The sequence below is a fragment of the Carcharhinus amblyrhynchos genome, chromosome 8 (genome assembly GCF_965287045.1).
Source record: "Carcharhinus amblyrhynchos chromosome 8, sCarAmb.v2.hapA, whole genome shotgun sequence".
NCBI lineage: Eukaryota > Metazoa > Chordata > Chondrichthyes > Carcharhiniformes > Carcharhinidae > Carcharhinus > Carcharhinus amblyrhynchos.
In genome coordinates, this window is record NC_137331.1 from 10,637,615 (window position 1) to 10,655,783 (window position 18,169).

General features: G+C 41.2%; 1 protein-coding gene across 2 annotated transcripts in view; it reads right to left on the minus strand.

Moving 5' to 3' along the window:
* LOC145346441 (upstream-binding protein 1-like) overlaps positions 1 to 18,169 on the minus strand; it is an 87,737-nt gene that overhangs the window by 62,812 nt on the left and 6,756 nt on the right. For both annotated transcript variants that reach the window (XM_080193676.1, XM_080193677.1), the window contains exon 2: positions 14,084 to 14,235. In XM_080193676.1, the coding sequence (XP_080049802.1) occupies positions 14,084 to 14,235 (152 nt within the window). The remainder of the gene's footprint in view (positions 1 to 14,083; positions 14,236 to 18,169) is intronic.

Consider the following 18,169-nt stretch of genomic DNA (forward strand, 5'->3'; position numbering starts at 1 on the left):
CTGTTGTGAAGCACTGTATCATGTGCCTTCTCAAAGTCAATGTGCACCACATCAACAGCATTACCCTCAGAGTTACCTCTTCAAAAACTCCAGCAAATTAGTTAAGCACAATTTCCCCTTTAAACGCATGCTGACTCTTCCTAATCAACTCACATTTTTCCATGCGACTACTAGTTTAGTTTATTTTATTTATTAGTGTCATAAGTAAACTTATGTTAACACTGCAATTAAGTTACTGTGAACGAGTTACTGTTACTAGTTGCCACACTCTGGCCCCAGTTTGCAAACACTGAGGGAGATGTTAGTATGGTCAATGCACCTAACCAGCATATCTTTCAGACCGAAAGCAGAAACCGGAGCACCTGGAGGAAACCCATACAGACACAGGGAGAACGTACAAACTCCACAGACAGTGACCCAAGCCAAAATCAAACCTAAGTCCCTGGTGCTGTGAGGCAGCAGTGCTAACCACTGCCACCATGCTGCCCTAACTCTATCCTAATCTAGAAGTTTGTCCACTACTGAGGTTAAACTGACAGGTCCGTAATTGCTAGAGCTATCCTTCCAACGTTTTTTGAACAAAGGCATAACATTTACAGTTCTCTGGCACCTCGCAAGTAGAGAAGGTGGAAGATTATGGCCAGCATCTCTGGGATTTTGATTCTCACTTCCTTCAATATCTTTGGATGCATCTCCTCTGGTTCCTAAGCCTTGTCAACTTTCAGTACTGGTTGATTGTTCAACACTTCCTCCTCATAAATTTTGAACCTTCTAGGGACTGAATTTCTTCATCTGTCACCATATCTTAAGTAGCATGTAACTCATTGGTACAGACAGATTCAAAGTATTCATTTAATACCTCAGCCATACCCTCAGCCTTCATGTGTAAATTCCCTTTACGTCCTTCTTCTTTTAATGTCCTTTTACTATTTTGCCTATAGAAGACTATGGCATTCCCCTTTACCTTGCGCATCATGGTTGTTGAATAGCTGCTGGATATCCTGCGCTTTCTCCACCCACCCATCTATTCTTTAGCTCACAGGTATTTCGCTGGACCTCAGCCTTCAGACATCTTTAGGGCTGCATTCTGGTTCTCAAGTTGGGTTGCTGTTTTAGTTTCTGAAAAGTTTTGAGCTTATAGCTCATCAGCTCTTGGGTTGCCTAGTCATTCTTGTCGGACTAGTCTTGGTGCTTCCTGCCTTCACTGCTTTAGAGCTATTCTGATTTTGATCACGCAGCAGATTAGACAGTGGTCTGTCCAGTTGTCGTCGACTCCAGTCAAGGCTTAGGTGACACACGTCCTTGCAACCCTTGCTCAAATGATAACAGTTGTGCAGGTAGGGTCCAGTTCTTTCAGCAAGGTTGTTGCCATGAGGTCTTGTACCCGTTTCTCTTCAAGGTGTTGATTATGACAAGGCCGTATGAAGGGCATTTTGTAAAAAGCAGGATATCACCGGTGTTGGATTTCCCTAGCTCCTCACTCCCAATTGATTATACCACCCCAGATCTGTGTCCTTTCCAACTCTGGCACTGAGGTCGTCAAGGAGGGCTTGTTGCCCATTGGGACTTGGCCAAGGATTGATTCAGGCTGGAATCAAATTCCTCTTTGGGATTATCTGTAAGGGGCATATGCTGAGGACCTCAGCACACTGGCTTTGGGCTAGGGTAAGCTGAAGGGTCATGAGATGTTCATTTATTCCACTAGGGGAGTCTCAGACTCCCCGAGTTCATTTTTAATGGTGAAGACAGCTCCGTGGCAGCGATGATCTTCCTCTGGTTTACCTTTCCAAAAGATGTAACAGCCGTCTTGTTCCTAGAGCTGTCCTTCCCTTGCCTTAAGACGGTGATGTCAATGTTGAAATATCACAGCACCCAGGCAGTGACAGCAGTACACAGTTCCAATCTGTTACTGTTGAGACTGTCCATGAGGTCCTGCCATTCCAGGTCCCGAACTTAATTTTAAGGAGTGCAAGATGCCTGTGCATTAGTTCTTTTAACATGGGGTGGCTTATTGAAGCAAGGCCTGGTCCAGTGACAAGGAGGTCTAAAAAGACTGGGTAAATCAGACTCCACTGTATGAGCCTAGGACATACAGACACAGGTACTCCTACTGTGCTTCCCACAGGAACTATCTGCTTGGGACACAAGTGCACTGTTAGCCTCACGAGCTCAATTCCATTTAGCATGTAATGGCCCTAAAGCTGCTTTACATTGGGTTTGTCACTCTCCTCCCACGCTGCTCTATGCTGGGTTTGCTGTTCTCCTCTTGTGCAGCTTTATAATGGGTTCACAGACCTTCATTCGTGCTGAGAGGTTTGCTGCTGTTCTGTGTTGATTTATACTGGGTTTGCCACGTTCTCCAATGCTGCTTTATTCTGGGTTTGCTGCTGTCCTCCTGTGCCACTTCATACTGGGTTCATTACTCTCCTTCCATGCTGCTTTGTACTGGATTCGCTTCCCTCCTCCCACACTGATCAGTGCCACTTTTATCCACTGCTGTTCTTGCTGCCTCTCAGAGTGAACTCCCACTCTTGCTCTTTGCAATTTTATTTCCCTTGTCCTCGCCGACTGAGTAGTTTATAGGCCTGCTGACGGTTGTTATATGGTAGGACAGGGTGTTCAGGAAAAAATAAATAGGACATATAAGAAAGCTACTGCAATAATAATGGGCGATTTAAATCTATATGTAGATTGGGTGAATCAAATTGACAAAGGCAGCATGGAACATGAGTTTATAGTGTATGAAGGACAATTTTTCAAGTCAGCACGTTCAACAATTATCTAAGGAGCAGGCTATTCTGACTTGGTAATAAGCAATGAGAGACAATTACTTAGTAACCTCAGATTAAAAGAACCTCCAGGTGACAGCAATCATGTTCAGTTTGAAGTGTGACTCTAAGACTAGCATTTTCACCGTGAATATAGGGAATTGTAAACGAATGAAAGCAGATCCAGCCAATGTTAATTGGGAAACCAGGTTAAAAAGGTAGGACAGCAGAGGAACAACATTTAAAGAGAAATTTAATCATTCTTACAGATTTATCCTAACAAGAAAGACCTTTTTGAGAAGGATGCATCAGCCATAATTCAAGTTAAGGATCATATCAAATTGAACGAAACACTATACAAATCTGCAAAGGTTATCAGCAGTTCAGAAGATTAGTCAGATTTAAGAACCAGCAAAAAAGTGATTTATAAAAGGACAAAGAAAGAAGAGCACAAGAGAAAGCTAGTTAGTAATATAAAAACAGATAATAAATGTTCCTATAAGTATTTAAATAGGAGAAAAGTAACTAAAACTCTGGAAAGCAAGAAAACCTGGGGAAGTGATCATGGAAAACAAGCAAAGGGCAAAGGCACCAAATAGGTACTTTTGCATCCGCTTTCATTATAGATGACTTAGAAAACCAGCGGAAAGAGGAACACAAAACAATCACCATGGCCAGGAAAAAGATGCTGGTAAAATTGTTTGGCCTAAAAGCTGACAAGTCCCCAGGACCAGACAGCCTGTATCCTAAGGTCTTAAAGAAGTAGCTACAGAAACAGAAGTATTGGTTATAATCTTCCAAAATTCCTTATGTTCTGGAAGGGTCCCAGTGAATTGGAAAATAGCTAATGTAACACCCTTATTAGAGAAAGAGAGGAAACTAGAGGCCAGTTAGCCTAACATTTGCTAGAGGAAAATGGCTAGAATCCATCAAGCAAGTGATAGCAGAATTCGGAGAAAATTATAACCTTCGTCAGGACAGGTTGTGAAAGAGAAATTGTATTTAGTTTAATTTAGTAGAGGTTTTTGAGGAAGTAAAAAACAAGGTAAATAAAGAGGAATCTGCAGATGTGGTGTACTTGGATTTGCAGAAGGATAAGATGCCACATCAAGGGTTACTACGCACGATAAAATTATACAGCACAGGGAGTATCATTTTAGCATGGATAAAGGGATTGCTTAGTGTGGTAGCACGACCGCTTTAATGGGTAATCTTTCATGGGCCTTGTGACCAGGCTGGAACCAACGCATGGAAACCTCTGCCCATCAGGACCGAGGGCACTCATCCCCGGAGTTGAAGGCTGCAGTTGAATGTTGTTAGTAGTAGACCTTAATAGTTGTGCTGTTAAACCCTTTATATAGGACAAACCACACAAGTCTTTGAAAGCTGCACTGCAGAGTTAAAGTGGAAGGAGTGTGATCACTCGATGTTCAACTGCAGAAAAAAACAGACTCCATTTTAAAGACGATGTTATTTGGGAAAATAGAGTTATTTGACTCCAACAGCAAGAGTTGGAGGCAGTACATTTAGAGGCTGCAGTATAATTTTGTGATAGACGAAACAGCAGCTGAGGAGAAACAGAAAGGGATATTGCTCAAAGTCTGTGGCCCACAGATCTACAATCGGGTGAGTTTGACTTCACCCAAAACTTCAGACACAAAAACTTTGACCAGTTAGTCAATTTAGTCAAGGATCACTGTATTCCCCAATCTTCCGTTATCATGCAAAGGTACAAAATTTCATTCTACGGTTTGGGAGCCACGTGCTATGGTCTCCAGTTTCACAGCCAGACTTTGATGACTTGCTGAGCACAGAGTTCGGGCCTTGAGAGAAATATTGAGGGATAAACAACCTCAATACTCAAAGAAACTGCTCACCTGAAACCAAGATTTCACTGGAAAATACAGTAGAGATGGCCCAAGCAACCAGGTGCACTGAGCAAGATATGTATAAGTTGCAAGGCATGCAGAGTGAGATGAATCAGTTCTGGTCAGAAAAGGCTGCTGGCAGCACAGCCTGAGAAGAGTCATTCAGCACGAGTTCCCAGGGTTTTTGGTGTAGGGGAGACCACTCCCAAGAGTCGTGCCGGTGCAAGAATTTGACCTGTTTCAGATATAAAAACGGTCACCTGCAAGCTAGGTGTAGAGCAAAGCAGGCTGCACAGAACATGCCAAAACAAAAAGAAACCATCAATACTACCCTTGTGAATAAGCTGCTAGAGGAACCAAAGAGGAGATCAAAGGCTTACACACTCAATCAAGTCCAACTCAACAATATACTGCCCACTGAGATTGTTTTAATGGTTAACAGCTGCTCGCTGAAAACAAAGGTCAACACAGGTGCTGCAGCCAGTCACAGGTGAAAAAAAAATTCAAACATCTCCAGAAGAGGCTGCAGCCCTCAAGTCTTAACCATTCTGAGGCTACTCTGGAGAAACACTAAAGATAGTTTGGACAACCTCTGTACCAATATCGTACTGGAAGCAGACAGCTCAACTGTCCATCTTGTGATTGAAAGCCAGAGGCCCAGTCTCATGGGACAGGCTGGTCAAAACAAATAATACTAAACTGGCTGCAAATATTTAATGTCCAGGATGGAGCATTTCAAGAACTCATTTGTAAATATCAGGAGGTATTCCAAAGATAACTGGATGGGATGAAAGGAGTTAAAGCCAAAATCTACTAAAACTCTGAGGCTACGCCTCGGTTTTTCAGAGCTATATCAGAAAGTACAAGTCAAACTGAAAAGGCAGGAAAATGTGGGCATCATCAAGCTTGTGCAGTTTTCTGAATGGGCTGTACCATCGCCCCATCCTGAAACGGAATTTTACAGTAAGCATCTGTAGGGAGTACAAGCTAACAGGGGAGTCCAACTAGATTGTTAACCCATTCAGAGGCTATAGAACCTCTGTGCTAAGTTAATAGGGAGCCTCAAATATACTAAGCTAGATCCAAGTCATATTTATCAGCAAATGGAACTGGAAGAGGGCTCCAGAAAGTTAGCTGCACTAAGGGCTTATACGATATAATTACTATTTGGTGTCTTGTCAGTTTGCACCGTTTTTCAGTACACTTTAGAGGGCCTGTTACAACAGATCCCCAAAGTGATGGTATGGTTGGGTGATGTCCGAATTATAGGTGTGTCTCCTGAAGATCAGTGCAACCCTAGAAGAGGCTCTTTAGAGGTTTAAGGAAGATGGCACATTTAAAGCATGAGAAATATGTTTTTCAAATTGGGGAGGTTACGTATTGCCATTTCAAAGTTGATGCAAAGGGATTGCACCCCCTCAAAGATAGTGAAAACTATTGGAGCATCTGCGCCCAGAAATGTGACAGAACTGAAAGTCTATCCTAGGAATGGTCAATTACTGACAAACATATCAACAATTCTGGACCCCTACACAAACCTTCAAAAAAAATCAGTGATGCATAAAAAGAAGCTTTAGTCAAAGTCAAACAGGCTTTACAGTCGTTGACAATGTTCATACTCAGAAAGCCATTAGTAGCCATTTATGACTCCATAAGAGTTGGAGCAGATTTATCCCACAGAACAGCAGCTGGGGCGGAAAGACCAACTGCAGTTGCTTTGAGGACTTTGACAGATGCTGAGAAAAAGTACTCACAAATAAACAAAGAAAGCACGGTAGTTATCTACACCATGAAGAAATTTCACCAGTACATCTACAGACAGCACTGCATTATTATGTCAGAGCATATGCCATTGTTGGGGCTTTTCTGGAAGGATAAGCTAGTGTGCTGCCAATTGCCTCAGTTAAGATGCAGAGATGAGCCTTGCTGTTGACAGCATATAGTTATACCTTCCAGCCTAGGCTGGAGACACATATCAAATGGGGTGCACTAATCTGCCACCCACAGCACAGACCATACTGTCACCGCATGTTCCACAAGAGATTGTATTAGTGAACATAAGAGAATCCCAAACTCTTCCCATGGCATATAAATAGTAAAATGGTATTAAAAGGAGTAGGGCAGATAAGGGCCCAAAAAGGGAATTTATACATGGAGGTCAAGGACAGTGTTAAATGAATAGTTAGTCGCATCTGTCTTTACCAAGGAAGACACCATCCAGGACAAGATGAAGGAGCAGGTAATTCAGACACTAGAAGAGTTTAAAATTGATAAGGAATGGTATCGGATAGGCTACACTTAAAGCTGATAAGGCATCCTAGGATTGGTGAGATGCATCCAAGGATAGTGAGGGAAACGAGAATGGAAACTGCAGAGGCACTGGCCATCATTTTTCAGTCTTAGGCTCAGAGATGTTTCCAGAGGACTGGTGAATTGCACGTTACACCCTTTTCAAAAGACAGGTGTAAAAAAAAAATTCAGCAATTACGGGCTGGTCAGTTTAACGTTGGGTGGTATGGAACCCTTTAGAACCAAAAATGCAGGACAAAATTAACAGCCACTAGATAAATGCAGATCAATTAAAAGGAAAGCCAGCCAGTATTTGTTAAGAAAAAAAATCATGTTGAACCAACTTGGAGCTTTTTGGAGAGGTAAGAGCAAGTTGAAGAGTACAAGGAACCCAAAAACCATTTGATACAGTGTCGCACAACAGACCCGTAAGCAACATTATAGCTCATGGAATAAAAGAGATAACATGGATACAAATTTGCCTGACAAAAACTGCAAGTAATGGTCAATGCATCAGTAAGGAAAGAAGTGACATTTTCTCTCCTTACAGATGCTGCCAGGCCTGCTGAGATTTTCTGATATTTTCTCTTTTGGTTTCAGATTCCAGCATCCACAGTAATTTGTTTTTATCCAATGGTTATTGCATGTTTTTCAGGCTGTGTGTACACTCGCTTTCCACAGGGGTTAGTGCAGGGGCCTTACTTCTGGTACATTTAACGACCTAGATCTTGGTGCAAAGGGCACAAATTTAAAATTTCCAGATACAAAACTTTGAAGTATTGTGAACCCAGGGAGAAAATGGTCTGCCAACATCAAAAGATCATAGACAAATTGGTGGAATGGGTGGATAGGTGACAGATGAAGTTCAATACAGAGAAATTAGATGGGATTAATTTTGGTACGAAGAAGAGACTGGTGGGCAATTCTCTGACCTCACCGTGCCTTTAGTAGATCACGCTGATATCCAGCGCCAAACAGTTTGCAATTCTCCTGGCCCCTTTCTAATGGTGCAAACCACACCCTTCACACCCAGAAAAGGCTAGGCTGATTAGCATTTATTTCAATCTCGTTAGCACGTTCAGCATGTGACCAACCCCCTCTTTTCCAGAATACACCCACCTCTCCTGCATGACAGCACATGAGCACCAATCATTACTGCTCCCGTAAAGTGTGGTTCAGGCACAACAGTTGTGACGAGGAAGAGCGAGGAGGTGAGTACCACTGCATCAAACTCCACAGAGCAAGCGGGTGAATCAGCCACTGCCATGGTGTGGGGGTTGCAAGCATTGTCCCTGCCTTTAGGACGGAGCCCAGAGGTGAAGATCAAATCCCACTAATGTTGCAACCTCCACCCTGCCGCCCTACAGCTGGGCAGACTTTGTGGTTTATCACAGATATCCCATCCCAGGCCCTATTAACAGTCACAAGTACCTGCCAAATCCCCTCCATGCCAATCAATGCAGATGTCAACATAAAGCATATTGTTCAGAGAGATGGAGGGATACAGAATGTAGTGTTACTGTGACAGCAGGGGCGTAGAGAAAATCAACTTAATAAGGTAGGTCCATTCAAAAGTCTGATGGCAGCTGGCAAGAAGCTGTTCTTGAGTCAGTTGGTATGCGATCTCAGACTTTGTATCTTTATCCCAACAGAAAATGGTGGAAGAGAGTATGTCTGGGGTGTGTGGGCTCCTTGATTATGCTGAGTGCTTTTTTGAGGCAGCAGGGAGTGTAGACAAAGTCAATCGATGGGGGATTAGTTTGTGTGGTGGACTGGGCTACATTCACAAACCTTTGTAGTCTCTTGCAATTTTGGTCAATGCAAGAGCCATACTAGGCTGTGATACATCAGGAAAGGATGCTTTCTATGCTGCATTTGTAAAAATTGCAGAGTTGCAACGGGCTTGCCAAATTTCCTTAGTCTCCTGAGAAAATACAGTAAGTAGTTTCACAACACCAGGTTAAAGTCCAACAGCTGTATTTGATAGCATGAGCTTCCAGAGCACTGCCCCTTCATCAGGTGAGTGCAGGATTTGTTTCACAAACAGGGAATATATAGACACAAACTCAATTACAGATAATGGTTTGAATGTAAGTCTTAACAGGTAATCAAGTCTTTCCAGGTGCAGACAATGCGAGTGGAGAGAGGGTTAAGCACAGGTTAATGCGGTGTGAATTGTCTCCAGCCAGGACAGTTAGTGAGATTTTGCAAGGCCAGGCAAGTTGTGGGGGTTACAGATAGTGTGACGTGAACCCAAGATCCCAGTTGAGGCCGTCCTCATATGTGCGGAACTTAGCTATCAATTTCTGCTCAGCCATTCTGCATTGTCGTGTGTCATGAAAGCCACCTTGAAAAACACTTACCTGAAGGTCAGAAGCTGAATGCCCTTGATTTGACTGAAGTGTTCCCCAACAGGAACAGCTTCAACCATAGTTTTGTCAATTTAACAAATTCCTCTGGCTTATCCTGTTTTAACACATCTGCCTCCAAGTACTTTCCTTAAGCCACCATCATTGACTCTGTATGCCCAACTTTATTACAATGAAAACTTTCAAGGTTTTTTTTATCTCTCTTCCACCCTCATATGTTTCCTTTTTAACTGGAGGCGAATTGTACTTACTATTTTTAATGAGACCTCCTTTTCCTTGACCGCGTGCAGATTTCTCTTTTCCCAGTTTCTATCCATCACAGATTGAAATTGAGGTGGAAACACAAAACTTGATGAATTCAAAATTATCTGCCATTTCTGCTGCTAGTATTGTAGTTTTCACCCTTTGCTCTTCCACCATTTTAAGTTGAAGTTTTCTTTTCAGTTCCTGAAGCTCAAATGCTCTTGTTTTCTTTAATTCCAACTCAAGCATCCGATTTCCTTTTCTTGCTGCGATTGAAATATCGCTGAAATTACCTCGTCTTCCCTCATCCTTTCAGAGGAAATCAACTTCAGCTGCTTGCCAAATCCACCATTTGTAAACCACTGTATGCGACCTCTTCCACATCCAGGAAATCTTTAGGCACTTCCCCATGGCAGTCCCTATTTAAACTAACCAAGTACAACATCTGAAAAGCGGCACCAGTCCTCAACATCCGCTGTCTTTAGTTTCAATAATCCCTACACAAACAAGGAATTACACTTTTTAACCCTGAAAGAGCCCCCAGTTTTTGTCAGAGCCCAATGTTCTGAAATTGCGCCCCTGGTTCTAGACTCGAGAAGAAAAGGAAACATCTTACCTGCATCTACCCTGCCTATTCCTTCATAATTTTGTAGGTTTCAATGAGATCACTGCTCATTGTTCTAAAGTCAAAAGAATGCATACCCAGTTTTCCCAATCCCTCCTCATAAGACAGTCACACCATCCCCAGAACAAGTCTGGTGAACCGTGTTGCACCCCCTCTATAGCAATAATATTCTTTGAAGTAAGAGGACCAAAACTGAACACAGTACTCCAGGTGTGGTCTAACCAAGCTTCTATTCAGCTGAAGCAAAACTTCACTGCTTCATACTCAAATCCTCTTGCAATAAAGGATTCTATTAGCATTCTATTAGCCTTCCAAATAGTTTGCCACAACTGCACATTAGCCTTCAGTGACATATGGACAAGGACACTCATGTCCCTTTGCACATCTACACTTTCTATTCGCTTACATTATATTTCATCTGTCATGTTCTTGCCTACTCATTAAATCTGTCCAAATCTTCCTGTAGCCTCTATCTTCCACAATATATTCGTGCCCAGCTTTGATGTCCGTGGATTTAGAAATATTACATTTGGCTCCCACATCCAAATCATTGATATATATTGTGAATAACTAGGGCTCAAGTACTGACCCTTGCAGCCACAGCCTGCTAATGTAAGAATGACCCACTTATTGCTACTCTGTTTTCCATTAGTGAATCCTGACCTCCTGTGAAAAGATTTCCAATTTGTTAATCCATGCTGGCTACGCCCAATCAGCTCATGAGTGCTCGAGTGTCCCTTTATCACTTTTTTTAAAATAATAGATTCTAGTATTTTCCTGACTACTGATGTAACGCCAACAGGTCGATAATTCCCTGATTTCTCGCTCACTCGCCCTTTTTAAAATAGTGGGTGTTGAAGGTGCCTATCCAGTGAGCCACTTTGCCCTGGTGTCAAGCTTCTTGAGTGTTGCTGGAGCTGCACGCATCCAGGGAAGTAAGAAGCATTCAATCACATTCCTGATTTTGCCTTGTAGATAGTGGAGAGTCTTTGCAGAGTCAGGAGGCAAATTAATGTCCACAGAATTCCCAGCTTCTGACCTCTCTTATGGTCATTGCAATTGTATGGCTGGTCCAGTTCACTTTCTGGTCAATGGCAACCTCAGGATGGAGGATTCTGTGATTGCAATACCGTTGAATGTCCAAGGGAGATAGGTGGATTCATGCTTGTTAAAGGTAGTCATTGTCTGCCACTTGTATGGCAGGAATGTAACTTGCCAACCCAAGCCTGAATGTTGTCCAGATCTTTCTGCATATTGTGGCACAAGCAAGGAGCACTTTGCATAGGTGACAGGGCCAAGCCTGCTGTTGTCAATTATGGTGTCAATGCCGAGGCCAGATAATGCAGCTGGTTTAATGCCTTTTTGTAGGCTTTATAGTGGTTTTGATACAACTGAGTGGCCTGTTAAGCCATTTCAGAAGAAAATTAAGAGTCACACAATGTTGTGGTTTTGGAATCACATGTAGACTAAACCAGACAAAGGCACAACATTTCCTTCTCTCGAGGACATTAGTAAATCAGGTTTTTACAATAATTGACAACCTGCCATGACTAACCTTTTAATTCCAGGTTTATTAATTGAACTTAAATCCCACCAGCTACCATGGTGAGATTTGAACCTGCAAGTCTCAGGATTAGACTGGTAACATTACCATTACACTACTACTTCCCCAGTAAAGTACCTTTTATTCCCCCCACCACCTCCCCGCAACTGTTCTAAAATCTTACCCATCACTGATGTCAAACAGACTGACTTTTGTTACAAGGAATGTCTTCACACCCTTTCTTGAAAAAGGGCATTTGCCACTCTCCAATCCTCTGAACCTTGCCCTTCATCTAAGAACGCAGGATCATGCTGAAAAAGGTGTCAAGGAGATTGACAAGGATGGTGCAGGAATGGAGCATTTTAGTGAGGATAAAATTTGGATACATTAGTTTTCTTTTAGAGCAAAGGAGGCTGAGGAAAAATTTAATTGAGGATTCATTATGAAGAGTCTATCCAGAATCTATTTCCATTAGCAGAGAGATCAATAATGGGGAGCATATATTTAAAGCAACTAGTGGAAGGGCGAGAGGGAACTGCAGATTTATTTTTTCCACCAGAGTTGACACAGATCTACAGAACCTACTGCCTTTCAGTGCACTTAAAAAATACAGATATGCACTTGAGGTGCCGTAATTTGCAGGTACAGATCAAGGGCTGAAATATGGGTTAGACTGGATAGGTTTTTGCAGCTGGGGGTTGAATGGTCTCCTTATTTGCCATAACAGTTCCCAAGAGATGAAAGATCATCAACTTGAAAAGTTAACTCTGTTCTGCTCTTCAGAGCTGTGTGACCTGCTGAGCATTTAAGATATTTTGCTTTTACTTCAGATTTCCTTTTCTCAAGGACATTAGTGAATCAGGTTTTCAGTATTTTACTTTTGCAGTCATTACCAGAACTATTACTTTTGCTCACCTAACATTTTACAGCACTAGTAACGAAGTAATATGTATAGAATCCAAATGAAGAAAACAGTTTCACCCTGGACAGCAACCAATAATGAAATCAGCACAATCCTTCAAGCAAAAATTGATACTTCAACTCATTCTTCAAAACAATGCTCAAAAGCCAAAATGCCTTAAGACTTATGATATCTATTGAGACAAGTTTTCCAAAACAGTCACATTTATGAAGAAAATTTAGCTCATACAGCCAAACACGTTATATTCAAATGTTATTTGATCTAGCTGATTAGCACATTCCAGATTCTGCCTAAGAATGGCTTGCAGTAGGAGCTTCAGAACCTAGTGAGCAAGAAAAAAAACAAATAATGCCCTCTAAAGAGCGATTTGATACAGTAAATAAAGGATTTCCACAGGTGGGAAGTTAGTAACCAGAAAGCATAGGTTTAGACCAGAGGGAAAATGATATGAAGTTTTATGCAAGTTATAATCTAAGATGCACTGCTTAAAAGGTGATAGAAGATTCAATAGTGATGTTCAAAAAGGAATTGAGTACAAACATCAAAAGGAAAATTTTATATCGCCATAGGGAAAGGGCAGGGGATGAGAGTAATTGGACAGCTTTTTCAAAGAGGAGGCATAGGTATGAAGGACTGAACTCCATATATTAACAACACTGGGAATCTTCATCTTGTGCTCTTTCTGAAGAGCAATATTGCATATGAAATCCCTCAGACATTTGCTATGACTAGGTTCACATTCATAAGAATTTAAAAATCAGCAAATAAATATATAATGGACAAGAGCACAATACTGAATTTATATCATTCTGAAGATTGCTTTTGCTTTTAGGTTTTCTTTGCTTGTAGAATAAATTGAGTATTCCTATTAGCCCCCATGGATCATGGAATTTACAGACACAAATGACGATTTCAATCTCCTTTATCATGCCACATAAGAGGTAACAGTTGCAGGCTTCCATCTGTGCTGAATTTACCCAGAGCTGCAAATTCTATTTATTCAAAAACACCAAGTGGAACTTTTCCCAAAAGTACTTTGCTGCTGATTGTGCCAAAGGAGGAAAATATGAATGACAAAATAAAAACAGAAAATGCTGCAAATATTCAGGTCAGGCAGCACCCACGGAGAGACAAACAAATGCAGTAGTATGAGAAACAAAGGTTGATGATCTTTGATCAGAACTAGGAAAGTTAAAAATATAATAGGTTTTAAACAAGTGAAATGGGAAAGCGTGGAAAAGGAATGAAGATAAGGGAAGAGGTTACAGTCTGAAATAGCTGAAATCAGTCTTGTGACCAAAAAAACGCTAATGTGCCTAATCAAAAGTTGAGGTTCTGTTCGAGAGCTTAGATTGAGCTTCACAGAAGACTTAGTTCAGTTTTTGCCCCACACATCACTGTTTGTGAGCATGAAGAAACAACACGGAGGTAAGGCTCTTCAAAGTATTAGATATACCTTGGTTCAAGTAGGTGAGGGTTTCATCATGTAGTTTAACAGCAGGGGATGTGGCTGCATAGAGCACATACTGGAATGGTGGATGCTTAGTTTCATTCTCTGAAGGAAGGTTAGAATCTTCTTGCTTGAAAATTGGTAGTGCCAACACATCACTGCAAAACAAGAAAGTCAGTATCAATTTTGTTTGAAAGCAACACTGAAAATACAGATCTCTATTCAACAGAATGAATAAATTAATATAAATTTCTAACTACATTTCAGTATTATTTTCAAAACATCATTAGAACCAAAAATTGTGTTCATACCTAAACGACAATGCTAATATTTACAAGAGCTTCAAACACCAAATTCAGATTATTAACCTATTTCTTCAGATTAAACTATCAAAATATTCTACTCTCTCTGAAGACAGAAATGTTACTAAACAAATTCAAGAATGGAATTTTTCACTTTGTTTATCCAATAAGATTTTGTACATCCAAAGGTTTACTATTACATTCAAACTTTAAGATTTATTTTTGCTCTAACATAGACAACAAGGTATTTTGTGTCTCAAATTTGTTCCAGCAAATGGTTATACCTTTGCACCACCACTTGGTATTCAACTACCATGAATACCAAGAGTTACACCAATCTCCAAACTGATCTTAGAACTAAACAAGAAAAAAAATGACTTTTGATTACTGTAGAAGTGACTCATGCAATGTAATATGCCCACCAGCACCCCTACTTTCTCAAAAGACTAAAGAAATTTGGCATGTCAGCTATGACTCTCATCAACTTTTACAGATGCACCATAAAAAGCATTCTTTCTGGTTGTATCACAGCTTGTTGTGGCTCCTGCTCTGCCCAAGGCCGCAAGAAACTACAAAAGGTTGTGAATGTTGCCCAGTCACATAAACCAGCCTACCATCCAGGGCGGCACAGTAGCACAGTGGTTAGCACTGCTCTTCAGAGTTAATCCTTCATCAGAACTCTGAGGGAGTTCTAATGAAAGATCTTTATCTGATTTACTCCATTTCTCTTTCCACAGGTTCTGCCAGGTGTGCTGAGCATTTCCTGTTGCTACTACGAAAAACCAAGACCTGCTGTATCCCTTTAATTCATCCAGATACAGTAAGTGACTTCACGCTTAGCAATCTTTCCCTGCATTTATATATCTTAGTAAGAAGTCTCAAAACACCAGGTTAAAGTCCAACAGGTTTATTTGGTAGCAAACGCCACTAGCTTTTGGGGCTTTTCCCCTTTGTCAAGTCAGATATTGCCTGGGGTGAACCAGATGCAAATTGCAGTCAGTTTTTTTTTAAGTCCTTGGATTTCTTAGATTGCAAGGGGAAACATACATCAAATATGAAATGGGTTAATCTCAAGACAAATACAAAAAGAAAAACAGACTACACACATCAAAGGACTCCAGATTCAACGTTGGATCTATGATAGCTGACTTCAGCTGTGGAAACAGCTGAGCCATTATAATGGGATACAATACTCAAGGTAAGGAAAAAATGTAAAGGCTCCAGCTTATGTGCACTCCACCAATTCCTGATGGCAACCATGCTAGTGTAGAAATGGTTATAATGTGTTCCATGAACATATACTGTCTCAATCTTAAGCTGTCTCTATCTGCGCTTTAGAGAAAAACATGATAGGAAATCAGACATCATGCAGCAAAGGTTCAAATTTAGATTTAGGACTATAATCAACAATGTTCGTATTTAAATATACACAAGTAATTGTGGTTCCATTAAAAGAAACATAATTTCTTGTGAAATACACACTTGTAAAAGAAATGACAGAATACGCCAGGTTACCCTTCTTCAGAACAGTTCTAGAAGGAAACATAACAGCATAGACAGAAAGTTGGTTGGCAGATAAAAAGCAAAAATTTAGAATAAATGGTTACTGCTAGAATTGAAGGATAGTAGTGTGTCTCAAGGGTTAATACCTGCTCCTCCTTTATCCTCAGTATGTTTAGAAGATTTGGACTTGGCTTGAAGGAACACAATCTCAAAATTTGCTGACATAATGATTAGCTTTGGCAAACAGATTATTTGGACAGCAATTAGGCAACAGATTAAATTCATTAGAAATTTAAGCAAGAAGCAATACATTTTAAGAATAAACAAGAAATGGAAGCATTCACTAAACAAAAATATGCTGACTGATATGGATGAACAGAAGTAGTTTCAAAAACATAACTCCCTGAAAGCACAAATGCTGGTTGATAAAACCTGAAAAGTCAAGTTACTTTGGCTTTTACGCACAGAGGGATTAAGTTCAAGAGTAAATAAATAACTACAAATTTGTACAAGATAATTAGAGTGGTATGCAGTTTTGATTGTCTTGATAGTGAGAGCACACTCGCTATTAAAGGTTGGTTTACCTTTAATAGGTGATGCAAGATATATTGAAGCATAATTATGAGGGGATATGCAAGACACTAGAACATTTCCAATAGAGAACAGGAGGTCAAGCAGAAATTTTTATTACCATTTCTGAAATTGTCACGGGCTTTGACGGTAAATAAAAACCACTGTGATATGAGCTCATTAATTTAAAACTGCCGTTTCAAACAGGGAGAGAAAATAGCGAGTTTTTTTTATTTGCAAAGGAAATTTGAAATGTGGAATGCTTCGCAACAGTGATTGAAGGGCAAAATAGTCTGAAGCTCAAGAAAATATTGGATTACAGAGTGAGTCTCCAACAAAGGGGATTAGTTTTGGATCGCTCTAGTAAAATTCTGGTACGTACAATATACTGAATGCCCACCTGTGTTTAAAACTTTGTCATTCCATGTAAAAATGCTGACAACCCACTATATCCCCCAAACTTTCTATTTCCAATTTCCAGCATTCAGTTTTTCCTTGTATAAAAAACCATTCCTTTAAAAGTCAGGCAGAGTATTAAATACCCCCAAATCTGCTGAAAGGAGCTGCAGCAATTTAAGATTACTTCACAATGTTTCATGCACACATTACTGAAAACAAATTCTCACTAAAAAGGTATATTTTTGCTTTGGTTACTGCAGAAAATTTATTTACCTTTTAAAAAACTCAGTTTCCTCAATCTCCCTGAATGGAACAATTCAACTAAGTTTTCAATTACAATTAATTCCATATTAGGCCCATTTAAAAGAAAGACAAAAAGTGTATCCAATTATCAAATATGTTGCTTCCATACTGTTCTCCGGAGCAGTGTACTTGGTGGCTGTGGTGAGTACCTGATTTACTTGGAATCGCTTTGTGACTGTACTTCTGGTTCGTGGGGTTTGAGAGAGTGTAGTTTACTTCCGTACCGGAAGTTAGGCGAGGGGATAGTCGGGAAGGGGGAGCGGGGGGTATAAATCGGATACTCACCCGTGGATCCACCTCACTGTTCTCCGGAGCAGTGTACTTGGTGGCTGTGTTGAGTACCTGATTTACTGGGAATCGCTTTGTGACTGTACTTCCGGTTCGCGGGGTTTGAGAGAGTGTAGTTTACTTCCGTATCGGAAGTTAGGCGAGGGGATTGTCGGGAAGGGGGAGCGGGGGGTATAAAAAAGGAGATAGTGGCATACAGCGGGCAGCGTCGGGAGCGGGAAGCGGAGTGAGTGGGAGCTGAGTGAGAAGGGCTTTGGCTCGCTGGGCTTAGGTGAGAGCAGGCTTAGAGAAGGGAGTTGCAGTTTTCTACCTTTTGCCACATACAGGAGGTTGGGACATGGCAGGGGCTACGGGGAGGAACTTAAGCTGTGTTAGGTGCCGCATGTGGGAGTTTTTGGTGGCGTCACGTCTCCCCAAGGTCCACATCTGTGCTAAATGTTTAGAGTTGCAGCGCTTCAGGGCCCGGGTCAGGCAACTCGAGGGGCGTTTGGAGGATGCGTTTCTGGTCAGGGAAAACGAAGAGATAATGTCTAAGAACCATGAGCAGGAAGAGGTCCCAAGGGCTGAAGAGCAGGACGGGCGGACGACTGTTAGGCGGAAAAAGAGGAAGAAGAAGAGTAGTCATGGTCCCCCGGCCTCCCCAGTGGCCCCCCAAGATTCATCGACAGGGGCACAAAAGGATAGGCAGGAGGGCCAGAATGACTTAGAGGGACAGAAGGGGGCTGGC